Source organism: Cucurbita maxima, unplaced genomic scaffold, assembly GCF_002738345.1.
Source record: "Cucurbita maxima cultivar Rimu unplaced genomic scaffold, Cmax_1.0 Cma_Scf00013, whole genome shotgun sequence".
In the NCBI taxonomy this organism is placed as follows: Eukaryota; Viridiplantae; Streptophyta; class Magnoliopsida; order Cucurbitales; family Cucurbitaceae; genus Cucurbita; species Cucurbita maxima.
Genome location: NW_019272029.1, coordinates 2,924,418 through 2,944,004, shown reverse-complemented (window position 1 = coordinate 2,944,004; position 19,587 = coordinate 2,924,418). Strand labels below are relative to the sequence as shown.

General features: G+C 37.5%; 5 protein-coding genes across 13 annotated transcripts; 2 read left to right on the top strand and 3 right to left on the bottom strand.

Annotated features, from left to right (window-relative positions):
• Window positions 1-615: 615 nt before the first annotated feature.
• Window positions 616-4,365, top strand: LOC111488053. Of its 2 annotated transcripts, none has more exons than XM_023135647.1 (7): window positions 616-912; window positions 1,351-1,658; window positions 1,740-2,465; window positions 3,124-3,255; window positions 3,345-3,548; window positions 3,652-3,852; window positions 3,941-4,365. In XM_023135647.1, the coding sequence occupies exons 2-7, from the start codon at window positions 1,362-1,364 to the stop codon at window positions 4,067-4,069; spliced, it is 1,689 nt and encodes a 562-aa protein (XP_022991415.1). In that variant the 5' UTR covers window positions 616-912; window positions 1,351-1,361; the 3' UTR covers window positions 4,070-4,365. The 2 variants fall into 2 exon arrangements, with proteins under 2 accessions (XP_022991415.1, XP_022991414.1); XM_023135646.1 differs by having other exon boundaries at window positions 616-1,249.
• Window positions 4,366-4,429: 64 nt separating this feature from the next.
• Window positions 4,430-7,653, bottom strand: LOC111488055 (probable histone H2A variant 3). The gene is made up of 2 exons (XM_023135648.1): window positions 7,386-7,653; window positions 4,430-4,957 (listed from the first exon to the last, which is right to left on the bottom strand). Exons 1-2 carry the CDS (start codon window positions 7,491-7,493, stop codon window positions 4,661-4,663), a joined length of 405 nt encoding a protein of 134 aa, XP_022991416.1. The 5' UTR covers window positions 7,494-7,653; the 3' UTR covers window positions 4,430-4,660.
• Window positions 7,654-8,997: 1,344 nt separating this feature from the next.
• LOC111488192 lies at window positions 8,998-9,680 on the top strand. Its single transcript, XM_023135865.1, has one exon. The coding sequence runs from the start codon at window positions 9,020-9,022 to the stop codon at window positions 9,374-9,376; it is 357 nt and encodes a 118-aa protein (XP_022991633.1). The 5' UTR covers window positions 8,998-9,019; the 3' UTR covers window positions 9,377-9,680.
• A 1,347-nt stretch (window positions 9,681-11,027) lies between these two features.
• On the bottom strand, window positions 11,028-14,369 carry LOC111488477. 5 transcript variants are annotated; one of them, XM_023136229.1, is made up of 6 exons: window positions 14,110-14,369; window positions 13,369-13,791; window positions 12,669-13,207; window positions 12,106-12,203; window positions 11,385-11,713; window positions 11,030-11,268 (listed from the first exon to the last, which is right to left on the bottom strand). In XM_023136229.1, exons 2-4 carry the CDS (start codon window positions 13,753-13,755, stop codon window positions 12,185-12,187), a joined length of 945 nt encoding a protein of 314 aa, XP_022991997.1. In that variant the 5' UTR covers window positions 13,756-13,791; window positions 14,110-14,369; the 3' UTR covers window positions 11,030-11,268; window positions 11,385-11,713; window positions 12,106-12,184. The 5 variants fall into 5 exon arrangements, with proteins under 5 accessions (XP_022991995.1, XP_022991994.1, XP_022991997.1 ...); XM_023136227.1 differs by having other exon boundaries at window positions 11,028-11,268; window positions 11,381-12,203; XM_023136226.1 differs by having other exon boundaries at window positions 11,029-11,268; window positions 11,385-12,203.
• Window positions 14,370-15,183: 814 nt separating this feature from the next.
• Window positions 15,184-19,369, bottom strand: LOC111488198 (geranylgeranyl transferase type-2 subunit beta 1-like). Of its 4 annotated transcripts, XR_002719175.1 has the most exons (11): window positions 19,132-19,369; window positions 18,758-18,811; window positions 18,372-18,522; window positions 18,036-18,152; window positions 16,857-16,923; window positions 16,582-16,730; window positions 16,134-16,267; window positions 15,946-16,044; window positions 15,772-15,847; window positions 15,463-15,626; window positions 15,184-15,372 (listed from the first exon to the last, which is right to left on the bottom strand). XR_002719175.1 is itself a non-coding variant. In XM_023135873.1 (10 exons), the coding sequence occupies exons 2-10, from the start codon at window positions 18,809-18,811 to the stop codon at window positions 15,520-15,522; spliced, it is 954 nt and encodes a 317-aa protein (XP_022991641.1). In that variant the 5' UTR covers window positions 18,812-18,821; window positions 19,132-19,369; the 3' UTR covers window positions 15,184-15,519. The 4 variants fall into 4 exon arrangements, 3 of the variants coding, with proteins under 3 accessions (XP_022991641.1, XP_022991640.1, XP_022991642.1); XM_023135873.1 differs by having other exon boundaries at window positions 15,184-15,626; window positions 18,758-18,821; XM_023135872.1 differs by having other exon boundaries at window positions 15,184-15,626.
• Between the last annotated feature and the right edge of the window lie 218 nt (window positions 19,370-19,587).

Below are 19,587 nucleotides of genomic sequence, written 5' to 3'. Positions count from 1 at the left end.
TCGCTCGCCTGCTTTACCCCTATATTTACCTTTATATTTATTATTCTCCTATGTATTTATTAAGTCTTCCTCTCAAAATATTTATATTAAAATATTATGCTAAATCCCATAAATAAATAAATAAATAAATAAAACTCTGTTGTGTTATTTAATAACAATTATTTGTGTGAGATGGTAATTATTATTTTTAAACCAAAAAAAAATCATTTATTGAGCGTTATAAATTAAATTAGAATATTAATAATGAAGGGCCCACGTCCAATTTGTCCAAAAAATAAAAGGGTANCGTCGTCGGCGTCGAAAGCTTTTTCATTGGAGGAGCAAGAGACGGAGGAGTTGGGAGTAGGAGGGGTGTTGAGAACTTCGGATGACTCAGGCACGGCGGAGGACGGCGGAGGAAGAGTGGTAGTGGGTGGCGCAGCCGACAAGAGTTCGAACAAGGAAGGGGTGAAATCTTGTCCGGCCAATAAATCCATTAATGGGATGTCGAATAACAATCCGGAATTTCCCATCAAATTCTGATCGCCTTTTCTCAATTCTTCTTCCTTCTTCACCTCCTCCATTATAATATATATATATATATATTTGTATAATAATAATAATAATACTAAAAGATTTTTTTTTTTTTTTTTTTTTTTTGGGGGGTGGGGGGGATTTGAAAGCTCCATTAATCCATTGATCTTTACCTGTAAGAGAAGAATCGATTTGAAGCCCTAGCCATTGTCCATCTATGGCTTTCTTATTGGCTTTCACCCGAATTTTCCGGCTTCTTTGAGACTCTTAATCTTTTCCTTTTCAAGTCGACGCCGCCGGGAAATGGCCGATAAGCCGCCGCCACCGCCTGCAGATGGGTTGTTAATTCCTCCGCCGCCGCTGGCTAGGGTTTCACTGTGTTCTCGGAATCCTATATAGGTTTGTCGTTGTTGTTGCTTGTTATCCGATCAATCCGAGGCATTTTTGGAGCATTTTAGGGCTTTTTTTGTTATGGCGAAGGGTGGGTTTTTTGTTGAGAAGATTCGGAGATGTGTGAGGACGGTGTTCTTCATGGTGGCGATGTTGGCGTCACTACTCGTGTCGTCGTTGCCAGTTCTTGTGGCCATTGGAGACATGTTGGTGCCTTGTATTTTGATATCAAGCTTTACCTGTGTTAAGTGCTATGGCTTCAAACAGCATTTGCATCGATATGCTTTCAAAAGTTCTTTGACTGATATCCCTTTCGTTTCGATGATCAGATCTATCATTATTATCTGTATGATCCTGCTATTTTCCCTTCAATTTGTTGAGAAATTAGGAATAATTTTGCGTCAATTCGATTATCATGTTCTTAATGTTTCTGATGTTTGATCGCAGGTGTTTATTCAATGTGTGATGGCCCTACGCTTTCAAGTGGTCCTTATCTTGGAACAGTGACATTATGTTCCTTCATCTCCATTCTTGTTCTTTCCATCAAGGTTTGTGTATTTACAGTAAATTCCCAAATCGAGGCTGAAGCTTCATCTTCACCCTCGAGACAGAGGCTTCACTTAAAGAAATCGTGGGGGATGCCAGTTTTGTTTCTATCTTCAGTAGCCTTTGCCCTCGGACATACGGTGGTGGCATACAGAACAAGCTGCAGGGCACGTAGAAAGCTTCTATTGCATCGAGTTGACCCAGAAGCTGTAAGTTTGAGTCATGTTCATTCCTGTTTCATAAACTTGTTGTTAAGCCTGCTGTTGTAAACATCCTATATGACTTGACAGGCCCTTTCTTGCAAAAATGTATTCTCTGGTTACCAGAAGATTCCTAGATCTCCCACTCCTTCTGGATCGAAAACCCCAAAAAGTGACAGTGAAATCAAGAGGAAAGTTTCAGGCAATGTCCGGGATGAGAGTGAACTGCCGGTTAGATTACTTGCTGAAATAGATAGTTTGTTCTTCATGTGTCAAGGGCTTACCATTCATTACAAGATCAGCTTGCCCAGGTCGCCACCGCGGTCGCTGTCCTCTGCTGCGTTTCTTGAACCTGGTTATAGTAGCAACTCTCCAAAGAAGGCCATGGGGAGGCCAGTAGTTGATAGGCATCCATTTACTGTCTTATCTAAAAACCAACACAATTTCCATAGGAGCTATAGCAATCAGTTTCATAGTTCATCTCTCTTTGATCCATTATTGGATGGCTCTGCATCAAATTGTCCTGTTCTTTGTGATGAGATTCCAGTGATAAGTTTGGATGATGTTGAAGAAGAGGAATTGAGCAAAGTTAGCATAGATGGGAACTTAGAGAATAACGGGCAATTCGGTATCGTCTTGGTGCACGGTTTTGGAGGAGGAGTGTTCTCATGGAGACATGTGATGGGGGTGCTTGCAAGGCAAACGGGTTTCAGAGTTGCTGCTTATGATCGGCCTGGTTGGGGATTAACCTCAAGGCTCCGTGCTGAAGACTGGGAAGAAAAAGAATTGCCTAATCCCTACAAGCTTGAAAGTCAGGTAACTAACTTCATGCATTCATTTCTTTTCATCCTTTTGGCTTGTGATTGATTTTCGTACTCTGTATGCTTCTTTCTGGTAGAGCTGTAGAGCTACTGCTTTTGATTTAGCACGTTTTATCTTGTTTTCTGACCTACTACTGTCTTCAACAGTGAGAGAAAAAGGTCTACAATTGAATCTTAAAACTTAAATCTCATTGTAGTTCTTGAACTTTCATACTCATAAGAAGATATCATTATAATCCTCACCATTAATTATTCATTAATCATATTTAGCAAGAACCGAATTCATTCGGAAATCCAACATGATTATTACACAAGGCTTCAAATACTTGTGTGCGTAACCATTTATTGACTAGGTAAATTGTGAGATCTCATATCGGTTGAGGAAAAGAATGAAGCATTGTAAGAGTGTGAAAACCTCTTTCTAGCAGACGCGTTTTAAAAACCTTTCAGAGATTCTTATTTGTAAGACTGTTCGCCTATCTAAAACCTACTCTGACCCACGTCTCCAAATAAGCTACAAGCGATGTCGCTTTTCGAACTGAAGCCCGAAAGGGAAAGTCCAAAAAAGACAATATGTGCTAGCGGTGGAGGTCGTAGTCATTTGAAAGTATCTGTTGTTGGCTTGAATGGAATTGTAATGAATGGTTTTTCAGGTGGAGCTATTGCTTGCATTTTGCTCAGAAATGGGATTTTCTTCAGTGGTGCTTGTGGGTCACGACGATGGAGGATTGCTCGCTCTCAAGGCTGCGCAAAGGCTTCAAGAATCACCAATAAACTCGTTCAATGTAAGATTTCTTTAGAAGTGAATACTGTTGGAGAGGCTATTGGTTAGTTCTTCTTGGCTTTTGTGAATGGGAATGTTGATATTATGCAGGTTTCCATTAAAGGGGTGGTATTGCTGAGTGTGAGCTTATCAAGAGAAGTGGTTCCTGGGTTTGCAAGGATTTTGCTGAGAACATCATTGGGGAAGAAGCACCTGGTTCGGCCTCTGCTGCGCACTGAAATAACTCAAGTCGTGAACCGACGTGCTTGGTACGATGCTACCAAGCTAACATCTGAGGTCTTAAATCTCTATAAGGTAACATCACTACACATCCTTTGCACCACCTTCATTTAGATTTTCTCTTTTCTCTTTTTTAAATTACTAATATGGTGTGTTTTCTGCCTTTGAATGGAAGCAGAAGGCGTTGTGTGTGGAAGGGTGGGATGAAGCACTGCACGAGATAGCGAGATTATCACACGAGACCGTACTCTCTCCCCAAAATGCTGAAGCTTTGGTAAAGTCTCTTGAAGAGATGCCTGTGCTTGTGGTTGGTGGCGTTGAGGATGCTCTCGTCTCTCTCAACTCATCTCAAGTTATGGCTTCCAAACTCCCAAATTCGGTATGCCTCTCTCTCCTCTCTATACTCTCTCTCTGTACTCCATTGTTTTTCTTTCAATGCATCAACAAAGATTGTTATTACAATGCAGAGACTGATAACAATATCTGGATGCGGACATCTTCCACACGAGGAATGCCCGAGCGCCTTACTTGCTGCACTCTCACCCTTCATCACCAGAATTCTTTTGCATAAGCTTCACTCCCACACCCCACAATAGAAACACAATTTTAGGTTAACAAAAAAATGGATAGACAAACACCCTTCTTTATTCTTCTTCCCCTTGTTCAAGAGTATCACCTCCACCACCCACAAGAAAATTGGCAAAAAGGTCATTTCTTTGGGTGAGTATCTGTTTTTGAGGCTGCTTTCCAAAAAGTCCTAAAGGCTTTGTTGTATGTAGTAGTAGAGAAGACTGTTATTTCCCACTCAGTGTTGTGGAAATAACCCTCATAAATTGTAAATCTTTGTTCTTAGATCAGATTTTCCAAAACTCAATGAAGGAAACTTTTCCAAGCTGTCTTCACTTAATTCCTTATCTTCTTCTTCCAGCAATGAATGGGGCAGATGTTATGTTAAGTAGACAAATAATGTGAGTAGTCAATTACATTGGCAGTGTCGATCGAAGCAACCCGAAGTCAGAAATGACTAAAAATAAAAGGGATTTCCCATTCTTTAACCTTACAAAACGAGAAATATCTTCTCCCCTTGCTACTAAATTGGACCAGACAGTGACAGGACTGAGCATATGACAATGACAACCACTCAACTAAACTGTAAGATGAAAAATAAAAAGGCATACTAATAATCTCTATTCCTTGGAGGATTTGTTAATGAGTGACTTGTGGATGTGGGGGATGACGCCTCCACCAGCAATGGTTCCTTTAATGAGTGTGTCCAGTTCTTCATCTCCTCTAATTGCGAGCTGCAGATGCCTTGGTGTTATACGCTTCACCTTTAGATCCTTGCTAGCATTTCCGGCCAGCTCCAACACCTCTGCAGTCAGGTACTCCAAGATAGCTGCTGTGTATACGGCTGCTGTAGCCCCAACCCGTCCATTTGCGGCAACCCTTGTCTTTAGTTGCCGGTGAACCCTTCCCACTGGAAACTGTATCATCCACCCATCCAACACCATACCCAACAATGAGAAAAATGTGAATTTTAATAAGAAGACCCCAACAAAGCATTTTCAAATCCTGCTAACCTTTCACTGAAAATACTAGAAAGTCATCTCAAGAACACTTTCAGCAGTTATGCCTTATGATTGTTAACTTTGGTGGCAAAATTTTGGCAACATACTAATGCAAAGCAGAAGAAACAATCAACAATATTGAAAAGAAAACATCAAAACCGCAATGTACACGGAAAATGACAAGCTAGTAGTAGTTCAGAAGATATACAGCAAGAAGGGCTTAGAGAATTCAGGCACCTACAAGCGCACCAGTTTCTACTTACAAACTTATCAACCACCACATCTTCATCTTTACCAGTGACATTTTTTTTATTCACCCAGTCCATCATAAGTGGTATACTGATCAGACGGAAAAAAAATTGATTAAGAAGAAAACAAAGAGAAAGCAAGAAAAAATGAGTGGCAAAACTCAATAAAGGAATAACAAGATAGATATAGTATGTATGTAACACGCAACACTAGCTCCTTCCTCATTGGAGTGTGACATTACCAGCAAAAAGAACGAGAGCCTCACCAGGAACGAAGAAAGAGACTCTTCTCTCTCTCCCTCTCCCCCTCTTTTTTTTCTTTTTCTTTTGATAAGGAGACTCTCCTCATTGATGTAGTAGAAATCATATAAAAATCTAATATTCCCTCACAAGGAGTTTATAGGAAAGCACTATTGAGTCAACATGATCAAGGTTTTCACTCTAACAATTCCTAAACAGACACCACAAGGCAGAAAATAGCCCAGGGGTCGAGATTACTTTTTACACGATACTGATGTGATGATTATCCAGTCGCTTGAAAACAAGAAGTTCAGGGAAGAATGGGCTATACATACTCAAGACCATTCAGGAGGCACTTGATTATCAACTTACCGAAAGAAAATTGAAATTCCCAGACTTCTCCAATCTCCAAAATTCTTCAACTGAAGTTTGCATTTTTCAAACATTAAATTCCAATTCCAAGATGCCCCAGGTCTAAAGGAGTGGGAGACAATTTTCTCCATCAAGATATAGACTTTGCCATTCAAAATTCCTTATAATATTTTCAATCAACACTATGGTGGTAGAGAATTTATAAAATGAAGCAGTGTAGAAGAATATTGGATAAAACAGCTTGCATCTCCAATCTATTTCGAAAGATACAAGTCTCAATTCCCATAGCTTTCCACAGCTTCGTCAGTCGCTAGGTTCACACATATTCTGACTACCCCAAGACTTGTAGTCCTTCAGCAAAAAAAAAAACATAGCATGAAAGTTTCGAAAAACAATTACTGCCGAAGAAAATGTAGCCCCATCCCCTAATCTAACAAAATTTCTGCAAAAATGTAACAGCCCAAGCCCAAGCCCAAGCCCAAGCCCACCGCCAGATATTGTCCTCTTTGAGATTTCCCTTTCGAGCTTCCTCTCAAGATTTTCAAAACATGTCTGCTAGGAGAGGTTTCCACATCCTTATAAAGAATGTTTAGTTCTCCTCTCCAACAGATGTGGGATCTCACAAAAACATTGAACATACTCTAAAATTCTCTTAATACTTGACTTCATTAACAAAGAAAAACAGACGTGTCTCATATTAGTTCAACAGACACTATTTAGACCTTGACCTTCCTCATCTAATTGAGAGAGAGCTTGTTTTCTACACTAATAACATCCACCACATTTTCTAATACCATGACACATACGTTTTCTACATACAATCCATGTTCCACCCTTATTTTGAATGAACACAAAAGCTTAAACCAAAAAGGAGCTACAAAACAAAGAAGAAAAAGATAGCCCAGAGGGAAGTATGAGCTAATACCCACTACCAATGTTATGAACTTAAAAGTGCAACAATATCAGCCTAAGTCTAACAGGTCATTACCGCAGGACAATTTCTCCAACCACCGAAGAACATTGACAAACCGAGGCTCTCAAAAGAAACAGGCTCAAAGGAGGATCACAGAATCACTTTCAAAATACTAGAGACCCAAAGGCATGCACCTACTTCTAACATCAAAGAGAAGGACTTCGAGCTACACCTCTAGAGATTCTCAAACGAACACCTCCTAAATATTCAACAACAGACGATCTCATACAGACGAAACTAACTTAGAACTCACCATACTCATCAAAAGAGACGAAAATAAGAAACAAGTACAAACAAATATAAACTTTGAAACACGAAAATTTAAAACAACTCCTCTCCAAATGTCTAAACACAGAGGCTTGAAAACCTTGAAACGCGTCTAAATTGGAAATTTATGCGTTTGAAATTGACAGGCATGGACCTCAAACAAGCATCATAAATACAGATCCATACAAGAGACACCAAAAGGATGGAAAAATACAAGTGCTGAAGTGTATAGAAAGAGGGAAACCTGGAGACCAGCGCGGGAAGAGCGAGAGACAGGTTTCTTTTTATCTTTGTCCTTGTTGTTGGAGGCAGATTTGCCCATTATCAGACCCTTGGCTCCCTTCCCCGACATTTTTGCAGCCCAAAAATTAGGGTTCCTCTCGCTTTCAGTGAAGAAGGAGTTTGGAAGACGGATTAATGGAAGAGAGAGAGAAGGAAACCGATAAGGGGTGCGACGGCGAGCGAGGTAGATTAAAGTAGTGTACCCTCCCCCCAACCCCCCCCTCGATAGCTCCACGAAGACTTCGAGATTCAGTTTCTCTTACCCTATTTTACCAAAATACCCTTCTCTTTTACCAATATTACTTCCCCATACCTTGTTTTCAGTCCCGCTTTCCCTTTTCCCAAAATAAATACTATATTTTAATTAATTATTATTTTTTAAATTATCTTTCAAAATAAATGCCTCAAAATTCCTTATAATTAATTTTTTAAAAAATAGAAGGGTAGGTGTAACAGTCTAATCCCGTTGTTGTTGGAAGATATTGTCCGTTTTGACCTGTTACGTATCGTCGTTAACTTCACGGTTTTAAAACGCTTTTGTTAAAAAGAGGTTACCGAACAGTTGTGAGGCACTGGTCAGAATAAGATTAGACCCTCTCTATAGTAGATGCGTTCAAAAATTAAGCTTATAATCATTACTTCACACACGTATTTGATCGGGTGGGAAGCAGTTTGGTTTCGTGATCCAAATTATATTACATAGCCTTAAGCAAAGTTTCTATATTTTATTATTCATTTTTATTTTAAAAAAATGATTTTATTTTTAAAAATTAACTAAAAATGCAATTATTTATTGAGATAGGTATAGAAAAATCCGAAGAAAACAAGTATAAAATTTTAAAATTAAAAAAAAAAATCATTATAAAATAAAGACTTAATTTTTTAGTTTTATTTTATTGTGTTTTTAATCGTTATATTTTTTATTTTTAAAAGAACTTTATTTTTTAAGAAAATCTATTATAATAATAATAGTTTTGAAACAACTTTTTAAAATAGAGTCGATTATATATATATATATATATATATATATATATATATAACTCAAAAAAAACAAATGGCGCGGTGGCCCACATTGTAATGGTCGAATAAAAGTTTCCGAAAAATCTTTAAAAAAGCACGCCAGTGGGACCCACGCCACGTCACCCCCAAACCTTATCCATTGTTATTTCCTCTTTTACTCTTTTCCCGCCCTCTCATTTTCCATTCCCGTTATACCCTTCCGGTCAACGCTCACACATTGCCTACAAAATATTTAAACTTAAATTACTAATTTAATAAAAAATCTATTCTGATTTTTTAAAAAATATATATATATATATTTTTTTTTTGTTTTTAAAATACGATTAAAAGTTAATAAATATAAGATTGAAATTTGATAAATGGAAGAACTATTTTTAAATTTTAAGAGCTCTATGGGTTAAATTTGGAATTTAGGTCTTATATTTTAAAACTCGGTAGGACCGATCGGTCAGCCGATTTCACGTGGTTCTGAAGCACCCGATTACAACCTACTTTCCCCACTCGGTTAAATGTCATCCTCCATGTAAATTTCATCAATTAACCTCTTTCGAGCCCTGCATTCTTGCTTGTCTCATCATGGCGACCGATCTTGCCATTTTTCACCCTACACCGATCAGAGCTTCTTCTTTTGGAAAATCTGAACCTAATCGCCGGAAGGCCACCGCGCCGAAGTGGTGGTCTCCGATCTTCGGCTGGTCGTCTGAACCAGACTACGTCGATTCTTCCTCCGCGGAACAGCCAGTTCAGAATGCTAATCCAAAGCTCGATAGTGGACGAGCCAAATCTAGATTCTCGCTTGGATGTTTCACGGAGGAGAAAGCGAAAAATGCTCTGAATGAAAATGCTGGAGAACTCCCTTTCCATGACATTATGTATCATTCGGCGATTGCGTCCCATCTCGCTTCCAATTTGTCGGATCGAAGCAAGAAATAGATCTACGAGCCTTGGCGCAGTGAAGTATTGTATTGTGTTTTCGGAAATCAGTATCTGTGCTGCCTTTTTCTGTAAATCGTCGCAACGAAAAATTTGGGGAAGGAAGTGAATCTTTCTTTCCTAAATGAATTTGCCTCTTCTTTTGCCTTTTAGATCGTGTAGATTAGGGAAACTTCATACCTACAGCAACTATTTTGCATCTCTTTATCGATTGACGACGATTGATTTAGTATTGTTTTTTTGTTATAATCAGTCTATTTGCATCATAGAGACGGTTGCAGATGAATCATACATCTTGATGTTGACAGCCATTGTTAATTTTACGATTAAACAGCAAAGTATTATCTAATGAATTCCCCTAGTGATTTCTACTTGGTGTGAATTTGATTAGATGCTTGAGCGATCATCGTAAGTGGATAATTCACATACTTTTTGAACGGATCTTCATTGTTTAAGTTGGACGGTTCATAAAACCGCGAAGGATATGAATTATATATATATATAAAAGTTTGTTGTGAAATTTGAAAAACAAAACTAATATTTATAAAATCGATTTTAAAAAATAAAATAATTATTAAATGATACCATAATAAATAATTTTCACACATTTAAATTAAAATAAAAGTGGGAGATGATTAGAAGATGCTATTCACAAGTCTATTAAAAATTGATAAATAATGATATCAAAATAAATAATAACAAATAGGCAATCTAAGTGAAATTAATAAAATCCATTTCACTCAAACCACCAATTTAAAAAATTTGGTCTTATACTTAAAAGCCAAATTGATCGATAAATACAAGTCCAATCTATCTTTCAAGTAAAAACACGTTAAGGTAAGAAAACTACCAAACATGTAATAGTAGCAGTCGTCTAAGGGCGTTTAAGATATTTAAAACTATAATAAGTGTTAGATGAAAGTGTCCTACTTTGGTTAATTTAGGGAATAGTCATGGACTTATAATCTAAGGATATACTCTCCATTGGTATGAGGCCTTTTGGGAAGTCCAAAGCAAAGCCATGAGAGCTTATGCTCAAAGTGGACAATATCATACCATTGTGGAGAGTCGTATTCGTCTAACAATAAGTACTAAATTTAAACTTACCCAAAGTCAACCAAAGCTTATCACTTAGCCCACAATTTACTCTCAAAAACAAAAATACTTAATAGCACACATTATATACTTCATAATAATCAAAATGATCATGATGACAATAGCCCACAGAACCTCACCAACCAATTGGCGGTCTTGGAAGTCTTTAAGCATACTATACATGTGGCTTTAAGCTTCAAATTAAATCACTTTCCAATTAATTCATTCCCTAATCTAAACTCTTTTTAACTCCTAGGTACTAATAAATAAATAATAAAAAAACAATAAAAAAATACATGTAATGGGCCACGACCAAAATGATAGGACAACGAACTTCTGTAATGACATGATATGTCTGCATTGAACATAAACTCTCGCGACTTTGCTTTTAATTTTTCCAAAAAAATCTAAACAAGGGAGATAATGTCTCTTACTTAAACCCCTATGATTTTCTCCTTATTCACCAAGGTAGAACTCGAACCATCTTCAAACATAAAGGTCTAAATGCAATAATATATATATATATATATATATATATATATATATTTGGAAAGAAAAAAAACATATTTTATGTCTTTAAGACTCCAACAGTTTCAAAATTTGAAGTATGAGATTTTGTACCTATGAAATTGATAGGCAGTGGTGAAGAAGGAAGCACTTTGCCTAAGAAAAAGCACGAGGGTGGAATCCTATCCTTTACCAGCATCAGCCGCTGACACCGGCTTGAAGCTTGCGTGCAACAATGTGAAAGTTTTGAAGCTCAATCTTCATTTTGAGTTGCACAGCTGCTTCATAAACTGATAATAGGTTGAAGAAACTCAAATCATTAGTGTCAAAGGGGTTTAACTTTAAATCTTCCAAAGCATTTCCTAACAATGACAAATGCAATGCTAAGAGTTAGAAAAGCACCAACATCGAATAGCCGTGACGATTTTGGCCTATTTAGATCTACTATTCTTCTCCTTACCCAGGTCCTTTGTCAACTGATCAAAAGAGTATGAAAGATCATAGCTATCTCTGTTCACAAACAAAAATGTTAGATATTTGATAGACATCACTTAAAAGGGCCGGTTTGGATCGACTTTTTTGGCATTTTAAAAAAATGATTTTAAGCACTTAGAAAGTCAATCCAAATAGGCTACGACGATTGATGGGGACAAGAGACGAGCAATGCAGCCATTGCCCCTCTCCCCCTGAAAAGATCTTTAGCCACCCCAACAGCAGGCCTGTACTGTGTTTCACCTACATTATCAAGAGAGAAAAACAAAACCAAGTGTACAACAATATGGATGAATGTAATGCTTGAGACCAAAAGTAAGAGAAGGTCAGAGAACACCAAGGCAATTGGAATATACAGAAAATTTACTTCAATCAAACCGAAATGAATAGCAGCATTGATCACAGTATAGATATAACCAGTATTTAATTGTAGTTCTACAACACAATACAGAACAATGTGTAAATACTGGGTTTCTTTTTCTTCCCTTCTCCAAAGTTAATTTATTTCAGTTATCAACTTGCAGCTCTACTGGTATCAAACATAGATTAAATTAGACATCAAGAAAGCATAAAAAAGCAAGAGATTACTTATCAAATGGCTTGCTGTAGAAAAGGAGCCAAGTATAATCCATTACCGTTTTGAAACGCTGCAGAAACCCCCCAAAGCCTCCAAAATATTCCATGTCATAACAAGGGAAAGTACCCATATTTTCCTCAACTGAAGTGCCATAGGCTGCCGAGGACATTATATGATTAGAATGTACACACAACATAGCAAGTATACTGTATACCCAGAGAAGATAAGCGGAAATGTAAGAAAGTAAGAACTCTTGACATGAAGAGGACAATATCCTAGGCGCTACCAGCAGACCATATCAGTGTAACAAAAAAGTGATATTGATATTGGCCAAAAAAAAAAAAAAAGGTATTATTAAGAACAAAGAACAGTTCCCATTTCCCAACAGTATATACAAATCAATTGGGTGCTTTCCAAGTTTCCAAAAGAATAAATGTTCTAATCAATCATACGGATGTCCTTTTATTAGCAGACATTAGATTCCTCAGCTCCATCAAATATTCGTCATTAGATATGTGAAGTGAATCACAAATATTCGAAACATGTGCTTCGTCTTCCCAACTTAAAGGTCCAGAAGCATACAATGCCCTAATAAAAGAATGAAATGCACTCAACTCTGACCTGTGGAATCTAGCTAATACTTCCTTATAGGAGCATGAATCTTCTTCCCCATGTCCCCTTCCTGTAGCTGATTCGGCGTCACTATGACAATCCACATCTTCAACATCTTTACTACAACGAGCTACAGAAACAAATGGGTCCTTGAAAAATTCATCAGTGGACCTATTGCTGCCAACAGAAGATGCACAACTATCTGCCTGACTGTGGGTTGAGGTTACTGGAATAAGGTTGCCCTCCCTCAAACCAGCACTGCCTGTAGTGACTTCGACATTTTCAGTACGAAAGGTAGAGCTCAATCTAATTGTGTTCAGCTCTTGTGTTAAGTTCATATCATCCTTTATCCAAGATGAAGGCAAACACCTAACATCTTTCTCAGTGACTTTCTTTGTCTGGACAGATAAATTGTGACTTATGGATTGACTAGGCAATGGCCTCTTTCGACGTCCAGGAAACGTCACCACCAGCTGTTGATCCTTGCTTTTCACCATGTTTGTCTTTGTCTGCTTATTTCTAGACAACGAACCCGAGCCTCCGATGGCCTGCCAAAGAAATAACATATGAAATGATGGTTCAATAATTGTTTCAAGTACAAAACATATTTCAGGAAACATGCAACGACTTCAGAATCCGTAGTACAGAAACAAAGGAAAATAGGAACGATGGTTAACGGAACTTTGTCTGAACTTGTTAGAACATGTACCTTCCCTAGGAGAAACCACCGGCCATCATGCCAAGCCTGTCGCATTCTCAGGTTAGATTGCCCAACCAATACGTCTAATGGTGATCCGAGTAGTCTTACTATATAGCAATGAACACTAACGATCTTCATAATTTTTGCTTGCTTCCACGAGGAATTGTGGAAGGCTTCAGCTAGATCTCCAGCAGCCCAAACATTTGACCCTGCGACAGGAGGAGGACAGGGCCTAATCGCTCTCCTCGGTACCCTCTCCACTGCTTCCACCGAAGATAAAAATCTCACGCTATAAGAACGGCCATTACCAGAAATAATTTCAGCACAACTCCATGAACCACTCGAAACCTCCTTCTGGCTCAACACCTCAACTCGATCCCCCTTCCTTAGTCTCATACTTCCAATGATCCTAATTCTAAACGAATTGCAAATCTGTAAATATCAAAAATCGAAAACGTTTTTTACTCATTCAGCAAGACAAAAAGTACAAATGGAACGAGATAGAATGGAAAACATAAAATAGTAGCAATCAACATATAGAGAGCATTATAACCATAATTTTCCAAATTTGAAAAAGCAGAACGAAACTGTAACCAGAGAATTGAAAACAATGTAGAAAAGCGACGGAATCAAAAGAAGTCAAATGCAGGATTGAAGTAAAAAAAAAAGCTGAATTGGATTTGATTACATGGAAAAATGAAACAAAAACAATACAACCAAAAACGAAAAAACGACGAAAGAGATCGATACCTCGAGAGAAGAATTAAGCGGAGTATTGACAATGCTCTGAATCTTGCCAAGGAATTCTTCAAATTGAGTGAAAACCAAAAACTTTATTTTGATAGAGATTTTACGAGCAAAGAGTAATTCCAAACAAGTTTAAATTCCTAAAGCAATGGGGATATACGGTGGTAGGGACGGTCCCGAATATTTTGCTTTCTAATTTCCTTGGTCGCTTGCTTGCCTGCTCTGTGTTGGCGGCGAAAACCATTTGGGCCTTTGTCCTTCCACTTTCATCTGGGCTTCGGCCCAATTTCCAATCCACTCACCTTAAATTTCTAATATTTTAATATAATATATATATACACATACTAGTCGGTTCAATTTGTTCATGTACTTTTAAATGAAAAAAATTAGTACAAATAAATATTATAGGAAAATTATTCTTATTATTTACCTAATTTAATTGTAAAAAATTAAATTTAAGATTTATTGCTCGAATTCACTTTCGATGCAGCTATCCAACCATTTTCTCTCTATTGTTCGAATTCGAATAAGTTAGTAGCGTCCCGTTTGAGTTGTTTGATGTAGTTTTGGAAGGGCATAAGGATTCATCATAATCCAATACGCGGTCAAGGGCACCAATTTTCTTCACCCCGTTTCGTCATTGATTCACATTATATGGAGTATGATCCCACTGCGTTCTTCTCTAGATCATCTAGAGCTGGACTAAACCGCATTTGGTTCCTTCTTGAGAGCCTCGTACTCCTGGACTTGAACCTTGAAATGCTTGGCTCGTGCTTGTTGGCTCTCCATGGGGAGCCGGGTGAGGTCTTGATTCGCACCTTGACCCTTTAAATATGGATACTATATCTGTTGTGGTTACTTTGTTCAATCCAACGCATTATTCAAGACGTTAGTTTAAAAGGTCTCTTTTATATCAACACACCTAAATTCATCAACAATACGTCTAAAGAGGAATGCATGGAGATGGAAGTCTCTTAAACGCTTCATTAATGTGTAATCGTCTAAAAAAGTATATTTTTTAAAGATTATTAACTACTTTTGAAAGACCAAATAGACAAAAACAGCCAAAGAATTGCATTGAAGTATAACATGATAGTTTACTTAATCACCTTAGACCTTTAAATATGGACAGGTACAATATTGAAATGCAAAGGAAAACAAAATGAAATCAATAGCAAATCATTGCACATTTCAAACCCTGCCGGTGACATTGACTATTGACCTACAAGACAGTACATGATTCATCTCTCTTCATGGGGCTAAAACCTATATATGATCATATGGAAGCACAGACAACTTTCAAATTCCCGCTGATTCCAAAGTGGCCACACCAAAATTCATGATTCAAGAGCTAACCTTGACAAGTGATAAGGGATTTAAGTTACCAGAACTTGGAAGAAAGATATAACTCACTTAGACAGCAAGCTTTTTTCTGAGACGAATCCTATTCACGACATCGACTGGTAGAGCGTATGCTGGATCTATGGCTTTCAACGCTGGATATTCAAGAAGTGAAAGTCCTGCAATATTCATTGAAGTATAAGTTTAAATACGATGTTATGAACATTAGCCAACAATAAAGGTTTGCAAGTTAACAAATTTTTGGTACTCTGCAATAGGAACACAAGATGCAGGAGATTGACTGCTTAAGAAAGAAAGATATACCTGCTATTCCAAAGTATGTGTGATAGACATCAACAGCATCGTCTGGTCTATCTGAAATTCCTCCATTTTCTGTATCCTGCAATTTTCCAGTTACCAAGAACGATGTTATGGACTCATCGAGATTAGAAATAATACAAGCCATGTTAGGTGATGAAACAATTTGGCCGACGTAACCTGGCAGTCTAAGATGAACTTCACGAGCTTTTCCTTATTAATCCAGTGAACCCTGTCAATCATGATCAAGCTAGAAAGAACCCACCACGAATAGCAAACCTGAAGCAACAAATCAAAATCTATGAGTAGAAGTACAAAAGCAACTAATGGAAACAGACTTGGTAACAATGTTCTTATCCCAAACCCACATCAGGAAGTTTTTCAGGGCGACCGTTAAGACCTCCAGACTTGACTTGCCGCTCGCACAACCACCAACCAAGAAGATCCTTGTCAATATGGTGAAGAGACCCCGTAAGAGCAAGAGCACCGACACAACAGAAAACTGTAGTTACAGCGATGCAGACTTTAGGCATTTGTATTGTATTAAAGAACCATGTAAATAATTGCGAGTTGAGCTTATGGCAACAGTATTTTGTAAATCAGAAACTTATCCTCACTCGGTATACTTTAGTAGAAATTTATTCCGAATACTTCAGTTGCAATTTATTCACCATTGTAAAGTTTACAGACCTAAAGCAACATTGTGCTATCACCAACACTGATAGCATATTATGCGCCATCTCACTTTGTAAATTGATCTTTTTTAGAAGCAAGTTTGGAGAACTTGAAACATGAAGGAAGAAATGGCTAACATACTTTGCCCAGAATGAGACTCTCCACCAGGTATGCATCCGAAACCACCATCCATATTTTTGCAACTAACGACGAAGTTCACAGCCTTCTCAACATTGATTTTATCCAATTGATGTAACAATGATAGACATAAAATTGCAATATATGAAAATCTGAAAGAAGGAAAACAAAAAATGAAGCACATAAGTATTCTATGCAAGGTAACTTGTAACATCGTACCAAGCATTGATTCCTTCAAAACGATATAATAAAGAAATGAGTAGAGAGTGAGAGAATACCTTGAATCAACTTCACCCCAAATATCCCCTGAAAAGGAGCCATCTTCATTTTGAAGGCCAACAACATCTAGTGTATGGTTAAGTGTAACAAGAGATATTGGCACTCATGGGAGGGTTAACTAGCTTTACTCTGACACCTTACAGAACTCGTCATCTTTTGCGCTTAACCCTCTTACCCTCAATGGTCCATTCAAGCAGGCAGAAGGAGATTTGAATCACATTCTTCGTACCTGTCCCTTTGCAGCCAAGATTTATTGGATGTATTGAAAGATTTAGTATTTCGATGCCTTTGTTTAGCTGCCATACTATGATGGAGAAAGTGGCTTTATACCCCCCTTTTTAAGCCGGAGGATGTAACACTTTGGGCAGGCCAATTTTTTGCATGCCTTAGGCATATCTAGCGGGAAATACAGTGAATATTTTTAAGAATTAGAAGGCTCTTGGGAAGATGTTTGAAAAATGGAACATTTTAATGCCTCTTTTTCGGTCGAAGACTTTGTAATTTTCCTTTTTCCCTGTTCAAAAGATTGAAGCCATTTCTTGTTGTTTTTTGTCGACTACTTTTCCTGAGCTGGTCTCTGTTTTGTATGGCGTTTTATTCTGTCATTCGTCTTAATGGAAGTGATTTCCCTCAGGAAGATGATTTATAGGGGAGGATCAAGCCCATCTAATTTTCATTGATTCTATAGGTTAAAATGCCAGAATTTCCCCTTCCCTTGCTTTGAATGTTCTGAGTAATAGATGGTTTAGTTCAGGAGAGTAATTTTCAATTGATGTGCGCCAATAGCTAAAAAAGAAGCTAGGTCTTGTGATCATTTGGAACTCAAGAAGTGTGGGATTAAGATTTTTGGGATTAAACTCCACTAATCAAGTCAAATTAGGGTAGATCGTTTTCTAACTCTTAAAGGAATGTTTTTACCTGTTTTTTATATCAACGAAAAAGTGTTTTTTTTTTCTTTCAAAAGAAAAGTATAGGTCAAAAGATCCAAAAAAATAAGCTCTCCCCAACTATTTAATAAATGATACTTATGAGGAATATACAGTCGGGACTACTGTTACCCCCAAAGGGTTTCAAATGCCCACCCCCAAAGGGATTCAAATGCCCATCAAGGATTCATGTAAGCAACCAAAAACTAGACGTTGAATTAAACGGGAAGAAGAACATTTTCAAAAGGATACAATCTGTCACCTTATCAACATCTAAAACATCCAACTTGTCAAAAAGTGCTAAGACTTGCACAGCACTAAGGGTGTAAAGTATGTGCGGATCATGTCCAACGTTGCCAGCAAAACCACCTGCACAACTTCTCTGCCTTCATTATCAATTACTCGATGCCCACATAACACTGAGTAATTACATTGATTCAGATAAGAATCAGGCAAACAATCCTCAGTCCAATGTTGTGAGAATGTAATTGAATAGCCACTCCGTTCAAGACAAACATTCAACAAAAAGCACAACTTAAGACGGTTTTTTGTTTTTTTTTTTTTTTTTTTTTTTTTTGGAGAACTTACCAGACTGGTGCTGGCATGACATGACCCAGGAAACAACCTCATCAGCGTCCACAGTGTTGAGCTTTCCAAGAATATCCAGTGCAGTCAGCCCCCAGTATGCACCATTCATTCTTAGATGTTCCATCACCACGGATTGAAAATCATCCTTTCTCTGGACACAAAACGATCAAAGATGTGGGCAACTAAAGTAACATTTGGGAGTGACTTGGAAATTGTTAAAATCATTTTTAACAGATTCAAAACAATTCTACGCGTATGAAAATCGATTGAATGATTGAAGACATGTTTTGTGGCGATTTTGAACACGACAACTCTGATTTTAGCCATTTCAAAATCACTCCCAAACGTGCCCTAAAACACATGAGATCCATGAATGGAAAACGCACCTTTTCAACTGATAGTATGTATTTAACATGCTTCTCAGCGGCCAGTTCCCCCATCTGTCAAGTCCTGGCCTAATTAGCTGTTATTTCATGGAAATCGATGCTAACAAAGTAAACTCAACAAACATAACGAACACAGAAAATTTGCAAGGAGCAATAAATGGTCAATATAAAGACTCTCACGAACAACGAAAAAACAGCGATTGGGCAAGAACAAAGTGTATATTTCCTACTTAACCATCAATTTACTCGGCTATGAAAGAACTAACCCGTATAAACTTTTGAATGACAACGACCAACAGTGAAATTATAATCTCAATAACAAAGTGATCAATCTCAAGCAATAATGAAATCAAGTTAAAGAACAGGGTTGAAACCTGGACGGAGCTTCAGCTAGAGAGATGTAAAAATGAACACAGAAGGTAGAAAGCAAGAGAGAAGGAGTGACAATAGGCCACACAAAGAAGAAATGGCGCAATCGCCAATGGCCAAGCACGACGGAGATTGAAGCGAAGGCGAAATCGTTGAGAGAGAAAACGGGGCTAGGTCTGTACGGAGAGAGATAGAGAGAGAAAATTAGATCGATGACTGAAATTGACTCTTCAAAACTTTTTTTTTTTCTTTTTGAAAAAAAAAAAAACATTTCAATTTTATTTTACTCCTCAAAATTTGTTTATTTTATTTCATATTTATATATCGAATTATTATTATTAGATCTATTCACACTTTTGAGTATGACGAGATTTAAATTAACTCGAAAAATAATTATTATAAAACTTAAATGGTTTATTTTTCTCTCTTAATTTTAAATTACATTTTATTAAAAGACTTAA